This window comes from Myotis daubentonii, chromosome X (genome assembly GCF_963259705.1).
Source record: "Myotis daubentonii chromosome X, mMyoDau2.1, whole genome shotgun sequence".
Taxonomy (NCBI): domain Eukaryota; kingdom Metazoa; phylum Chordata; class Mammalia; order Chiroptera; family Vespertilionidae; genus Myotis; species Myotis daubentonii.
This window is the reverse complement of record NC_081861.1, coordinates 52,557,224-52,564,756: the sequence shown is the minus strand read 5'-3', so window position 1 is coordinate 52,564,756 and position 7,533 is coordinate 52,557,224. Positions and strand designations below refer to the sequence as shown.

General features: G+C 48.8%; 1 protein-coding gene across 5 annotated transcripts in view; it reads right to left on the bottom strand.

Moving 5' to 3' along the window:
* Positions 1–623: 623 nt before the first annotated feature.
* TSC22D3 (TSC22 domain family member 3) overlaps positions 624–7,533 on the bottom strand; it is a 62,081-nt gene continuing 55,171 nt past the window's right edge. For 4 of the 5 annotated variants that reach the window (XM_059679814.1, XM_059679813.1, XM_059679812.1 and 1 more), the window contains 2 exons: positions 3,287–3,338; positions 624–2,146 (listed from right to left, as the gene is read on the bottom strand). In XM_059679814.1, coding sequence (XP_059535797.1) covers positions 1,916–2,146; positions 3,287–3,338 — 283 coding nt within the window. In that variant the 3' untranslated portion in view covers positions 624–1,915. Of the gene's footprint in view, positions 2,147–3,286; positions 3,339–4,065; positions 6,475–7,533 lie in introns of those variants that run through there. The other variant, XM_059679815.1, reaches the window with a different exon arrangement.

The window sequence follows — 7,533 nt, the reverse complement described above, 5'->3', positions numbered from 1 at the left end:
CACAAGTGAAGCAGCAGAGACAAGTGAAGCAGCAGGGACTGAGAGCACCTTTCCTTGGGGGAAAGGATGGGGTTTTGGCTACCACATGCATTGTTTCCTTTTCTAAGGTCCTGTTAGCTCTTCTGCCAATGTCAAGGGTCTCATGTGCATTGGTATTAAGGTGAATGCACTAAATGATCCTGATGTTTTCCGAAGAGGGAAGAAGCTCACTAATGTTTATTTGGTTCCTTTCTTCTTACTCACATGTATAACCTTCCCTTTTCTTTTAGGCCTTTTTAAGATATTCTCGCTCCAGGTTACCCCTCTAGCTGAGGTTGTGTGTTAGTCGTCACCTTGCTACTCACTTTGAAGATGTTATATGAAAGCAGGAGCAGGGAAGGGAGGGATGGATGTGGGGTTGAGTCCCAATTTTCCATAACAGCTGTGTGACTTTGGGCAAGGCACTTAAACTGGCTGAGTCTCAGCTTCCTCATCAATACAATGTGGGTATCATGTTAGTTACACAGGATCATAGGCCTGCCATTTAGGGGATACTCATGATGGTTAGTGAATCAGGAAAACAGTGCTCCCAACCACAAGGGGTCTTTACCACCCACTCCATTTATACTCAGACACCAGGTTTATTTTTAGAAAAAAGGAGCAAAGTTTATTGAAATTTCAAGCTACATCTGAGAAATCAAAATCCAAATCCTGGAGACATACATCAGGATAAGTTGTCAGAAAGTGGAAAGTATTCACTGCCACAGAACCTCCTAGAGACAAGCTCCCTGAGCACATCACCTAGGCACCATCACATCAAAGCCATTGCCTTGTTCATCCCTTGTCCATGAAGGACACCAGCAAGCCAATTGTTCTCTTCACTTGAAAGTTTTCCACAAACATTTAAAAAAGTTTTTGAATAACAATATGAAGTCCCAGCTGATCTTTTCTCAACCCCATTCTATGTAGTCAGCACCAGTGAATGGTGGGTTTGGCATTCAAAAGAGGACCTCACACGTCTTCAGAGGACAGACGCGGCAAAGATTGCAGCAGCAAGGCATCTGTGGCCGCATTCCGAGACTGGCCCACTCCCTGCTTTTACTTTTTAGTCTTACTTAACCTAAAGGACAAACTGGATCAATTTGGTAAATGAACATAGTCAAAGAATTAGCCTTAAGAGATAAGGAACTGGTCAATACTCCCAAAGCTGTTTAGACCCTTCAAAACGTAGGTGTATGTGTATATGTATACATCACTACACTAAGATATAGATCTAGCCCTATGGGTATATATACGCATGTATGGCTATATAGAAAAACTATGCCATTACTAACCAAACAGAACTTTGTAGGCAGTCATCCCAAAGCCGTAATCCCACACTGGGCTGTGCACAAAGCCATGCATTATACCATATTAACCGACAGAAGGCTGACTTGGCTCAATCTCTCCCATCTGTGGCCCTGCTTTGGCGAGGCAGGGGATAAGAGAGAGGGTGCCTCTGCTTCAAACACAAGTGGCTTCTTCATAGGAACAGTTGTTGTCAGGTGAAGCTGTTAAAGATGTCCATGGAAATGAAAAGCAGACCCCCTTAAACTTTCAGGAGCAAACTGGCATCACATGTCAAACTACCTTTCTCCTTTGCCAGTCACAGCAAAGTTGCCCGGGCCCTGGGAGCCCAAGGGCACGGTGGCATTAGAGGCTCACTGGCTTGGGGTGATGAGGCCCCATGCAACTCAGCCTCCAAAGACCTGCTCTTTGTCAGGGGTCTGTCACTGGAGTGGACCCAGGTGGCCATGTCCTTGGGACATCTCTTGGCACCAGCTATGCTAGGTGTAAAGTTCTCCACGTGAGATGACGCTTGGGGAGCCAAAAACAAACTGGGAAGAACTAGGTAGAGCAATTTTAGTGGCTCTGCCCACCCTGAGGGCAGAGCCACTTACACTGCAGAACCATCAGGGGCCTCAGGCGATTGTGAGGTTTCAGGAGCTGGCTCCTCAGGGCTCAGACGGGACTGGAACTTCTTCAGCTGCTCTGGGCTGGCCAGAGTCTTCAAGAGGGTGTTCTCACGCTCCAGCTGGGAGTTTTTCTCCACCAGCTCTCGGATTTGCTCCTTCAGGATCTCCACCTCCTCTCTCACAGCATACATCAGATGATTCTTCACCAGGTCCTGTCACAGAGGAAATCACAACAAAGCCATTCATTAGCCATCATGGCTCCTCCACAGCACTTTCATCTTGCCATCAAGGTGCCTATGCTGTCTCTTATGCCACCTACCTCCAACCTTCCTTCAGCAACCCCTCAGCATGCTGGCTCCACAGCCCTATTCTTCTTGCACCCTTCTCCAAAGCACCTAAATGCTTGCTTAGCAGAGCTGCATGGTCAAGGAAACACCTGAGTTGAGAGCCCAGTTTTGAGCTACACAGGATCCCCCCTGCAAGTTTCTAATGACTTTTAAAGCTGGCCACTTAGGAGCATTTTGGGTGAGAATTCTGCTGGTTGCTGGTGGTTGGCTATATCCCCATTTACACATAGGTTCCTGCTACTGGCCTAGATCCCAGGGAGGACCTTCAATGTACCCCACACTGTTATTGTTTGTTTGTTTTTTGCTTTATGCATCTTCTACAAGACAATAAAAGTGGCAATTTTGGAGTCTCCTCTCTCCACATGACCCAGCACACTGAATTGCAGTTGTCCAAAAGTCTGGTGTGACAAGACACTTGCCCTGGGGAAAAGTACCTGATTGCTGTATCCTCTCTGAATTTGATTACTGCACTGGGGTCCTGGAACTGTGTCATTAGGCTCCAGGGCACAGTTAAGTGGTTGCTAACTGCTGACTGCCTTAACCCCCTGAGAGGTGGAGCATGACCTCTACCTGGTAAAGGGAGGGGTTAGGAGTCCGGTGCTTTGTTTCCTGTTCCTTCCCGACTCCTGACCCCAGCCCAGGCTCTGCAGAGGCACTGCAGTGCGGCTGCAGCATCCAATGAGCTCTGGTTGCTGCCAAATGCGAGATGCAGACAAAGTGTCTCAGCTCATTGCCCTGCAATGGGCCTAGAAGGGAGCCAGAGGCTGCTGCCAAGAGCCAGGATGGGTGAGAGAGGAAGAAAGGAGGGGGCCCATCAAGGAGGGTAGACTGGAAATGCCCTCAAAGGTGCCTCGTAATGGGACTCTACTCAAGGCCTGCAAGGGGATAGAAAGCAGGCGGTTGGCTTCTTGGCTAATGGCTTTTGCATCCACCCCCTCAGTCATGCCCAGTTACATAAGCAGCAGCTAGGTCTGGGGATGGGAATGACACAGTGATGCCACTCACCATGGCCTGCTCAATCTTGTTGTCTAAGGCCACCACGCTGGCTCCAGAGGCACTGTCAAGACAAAAAGCAAAGCAGCCGTGTTAACCACCTCACTTCCACTCTGAGTACCTGGTAGCTGTGGCCAAAGTCCTCCATCTGCCCCAGCTCTTCTTCTGTCCCGCCTCCCTGGCCCGAATTTCCAGGCACTTTGTCCCCAGGTCCCATCTTGACCACTGCAGGAAGCTGCACCTCCCCACCCAGGCTGGCTCCCCGCCTCCACCGCCCAGAGCTGGCGTGCAGCGGCGCTCGGTCCTGGGGCGCGTGGACCAGCATGGCCTGTTCGCTAGCCTGGGAGCGGGCAAACAATGGGGCTTGCGACCCCGGAAGTTCCCCGCCCCAGGCCCTTTTGGGCTCTGGCCCAGAAGGTCCCAAGTAAACCTACCGAGCTCCGAAGCTAGCTAGGAATTCCTTCTGGGCTTGGAAGCTTCCAGGCCTGCTCCCCAGCAGCGCCCAGCGTACAGCCAGCCCCCCGCCCAGCCCTGCCCGCCGCCCCTCTGCCTCTGGCTGCCTCAGCCTGGGCTGCAGCAGCTGTTCTCACGGCGCAGGGGCCGCAGGGACGCTCCAAAGGCGGATCCCGGCGCGGCAGTGACAACCCCCCTCCGCGTACCCTACCCCCGCCCCTTCCCAGGATGCTGTACCGCCGGGAACCAGGACCAGCGGCGCGCCGCTAGCTCAAGAGGTCCCGCTCTCAGCTTAGGTTCTGCCTGTGCCCGCTAGGGAGCTTTGGCTAGTAGTTTACCTGTTATCCAGCTTAACGGAAACCACATCTCCTCCAAGCAGGGAAGAGAAGAAGGAGATGTTGAAATTGTGCAGCTGGTAGACAGCCACCTCCATGGGGGTCTGATACATTTCGGTGTTCATGGCTGGGCTGCCGGGGAGCTGGGGCGGGCTGGGCGGGCTGGGCTGTCAGCCGGGGCTGCTGGCGCGCTGCTCGGGGCTGGACTCTGGGCGTCCGACCCTGGGGCTAGGAGGGGGGCAAACGCTGCCGAGAGGACCTAAAGCCAGGCAAGCGCTCCGGACTTGAAGGGAAGTGGCTCGAGGGGTGTCACCTAGTGTGTCACAAACTCCACGGCCGCTAGTCCAACCCAGACTCAGAGATATTTCGGCTCCTGCTTCTTTATATAGGAGGAGCCGGCTGCGTCACATGGCGTCAGGAGTCATGCAAATGAGTTGTGTACGGGGCTTTGTGGCCCAGTGAAACCACATCCGCTCCCTGAACCTGAGGCTGGGACTGTAAACAGTTCAGCACTTTCTTGTGCCAACTGGCGTCTCCAAAGAGGGCTCTGGAGATCGGTAAAAACCAAACTGGAACTGATTTCTTAGAGAAATTAATACAAATGCCATAACAGTAGATAACGTGCAGTAGAGGGCGGTGCTGGTTTAAAAAAACCCTTCTTTAGGGGTCAGCCAATATATCCCTATGGATTTGCAATGCTATCACACACCACACTCCCTAGGCACCCAACCTAACCACGAGGAGCCTTGCCTTCTTCCCACTGCCTGCCTTCTCAGTCTCTCTCTTGCACAGTTTGTCACCCTCATGTCCCCTCACCCAACCAGTGGCTCGCTGACTTGCGCCAACGCTAGCACCTACCCACTCAGCTCCTCCTCTGGATATGCCTGTCTGTGTACCAACATGTGCACAGATCTGTGACATGCATGGGATGTGTGCACGCATCTGAGCAAATCTGTGCATGCCAATATGCCTGTGTGGAGGAGAGAGTGTCCAGGAGCTCAGATGAGTAGGGAAACATGTACAGGGAGCACCTGGCAGCCAGGTGGGTGACAGAGGATGTGAGAGGAAATGGTAGGGGAGTGGGCACTGGAATGACCACAGATGCCAGCTGTTTTCTCTTTGGTTTCCACACCCTATTCTGCATTCAACATTCAACATTATCCATGATTTCATGTTCATATTTTTCAAAACAATATTCTGTTACTTCCCTATAAACAGACAGCAAAACTACAAACCAAGACCTTATGTATAAACCATCCCAGGAAAACACCTGTGATAGGTCCAGCCATACATAGGATTAGAGGGTACTTCAGGCACAAACAAATTACAAGTCACAAGCTAAATGAGGTTTGTTGCCTATCAAGAGGTATATATGTTTCCATCAAACTATATTTTCACCTTTTCAGGCTCAAACTTAAAAAAAAAAAAAGACATCAGAGGCTTGAGGTCCTTTTCTACAGCTCTTTCCTAAGCGAGGCCACCTTGTGGGCACACAGAGAATTACAGCCAGAAGGAGTAACCCAGCCACAACAAGAACAGGTGATGCAACTGAAAGTATTATTTACAACAACTCAGGGCCATAAGGAGAACATTGGGTTCCACCACATATACAATAGTTTGGCTGAGGTTAGAGCCAATATTCATGTATCAGTTTGTGATTCAGGCTGTGGTCCAAGGAAATACCTTAATGCAATCTTGCTGTTGGAAAAATACTGGGAGACTCTTATCAGCAAAGAAGGTAATTATTATTTGCTTCACGATATTTCTCCTAAACAGGTGCCTGGCACTGACATCCTTGTCAAGGCCCCCCGGGAAGCCCAGTCTGAAGGCCTTTATTTTCTCCAGGCTGCCAGAGCAGTTATGTCACTAAACAGCCAATATAATTTACTATGACGTGGGGCTCCCATTGGACCCCACTGGTGGTATAGTATGTGTACAAGGGCCATTCTGTTTGCAAAAGGATTAGAAACAGAATTATTCAAGCAAACCTACTACACTAGCCAGGGGTGCTGTTTTTCTTCATCTCAGTTTAGGTGGGAGACAATCCCAATCTCAGGATGTTATGTTACATTTAGGTCACAAGCTGTCTGATCATGGTGTTTGCACTAAGAACCTTGTGTAGTAGGCAGAACAAAGTCCAGGTTATATTTATATGTCATTAAGAACATTAGCTAAGGGAAAAACCCTCTTAAATCTGGAGCTCAATTGATATTGGAATTAATTTTCTGATATATTAGCCTGTCTTCTGTGCTACATAGAGCTTTCTTAATCCAGAAAGAGTCTCTGAGTTGACTTTTCATCAGTTTGTAAATCTTCCCTAAACTAACTGTTGCTACTCACCCCAAGATTCCAAGGGAGATGATTAAAAGGGAGAGATAAATAAGCTATGTTGGCAGGAAAAAAAAAAAAACACCACCAGGAACAGGGCATAGGACAGAAGAAATAACAGCTCCTTTAGTGGGGAATCCCTTACATGGAGATGGAGGTAGAGAAATCCAGGTAGTTTGGGGAGAGAAAAGAAAAGACATTAAGTTTTCTAGCTAGGCTGTATTTGAAATGTACATTAATTATACTTCAATTAAAAATATGCTGAGTTTGAGACCCACTGATAATAACAGCTACTATTTTTTTTTATTGCTTAAAGTATTACAAAGGGTATTACATATGTATCCATTTTATCCCCCCGCCCTAGACAGTCCCCTAGCCTCCCCTATCACCCAGTGTCTTATGTCCATTGGTTATGCTTATATGCATGCATACAAGTCCTTTAGTTGATCTCTTACCCCCCTACCTCCTGCCCCCCAACCCTCCCCGGCCTTCCCGCTGCAGCTCGACAATCTGTTTGAGGCAGCTCTGCCTCTGTATCTATTATTGTTCAAAAGTTTATAATGGTCTCTATTGTCCACGAATGAGTGAGATCATGTGGTATTTTTCCTTTATTGACTGGCTTATTTCACTTAGCATAATGCTCTCCAGTTCCATCCATGACGTTGCAAATGGTAAGAGTTCCTTCCTTTTTACAGCAGCATAGTATTCCATCGTGTAGATGTACCACAGTTTTCTAATCCATTCATCTACTGATGGGCACTTAGGCTAATAACAGCTACTATTAACTGAGCATTATCGTCTATGGGCCAGACACTGTGCTGGATATGCCACAAACCCTGCAGAGTAGGCACTGTCACCATTTTACAATTAAAAGAAACTATGGCGATGAGGGTCCGAGAACCTTCCTTGCCCAAGATGGCACAGCTAGTAAATTTCAGAGCCCTGACCTACAGACCTTGTTCCTATTACACTTACTTGTCTTATGGGGCAGGGATAGGTTTGTTGAATGAGTAATGCCAGGTAGCTGGGGGTTGGTTTGGAGGTGCAAGGAAAGTGGTGAGATGTAAGAAAGGGTGAGGGACAGGAGAAGTGCCCCTGGGACTCCAGCAGCAGTATTAGAGAGAGTTCCAGAGGCTGACTTTG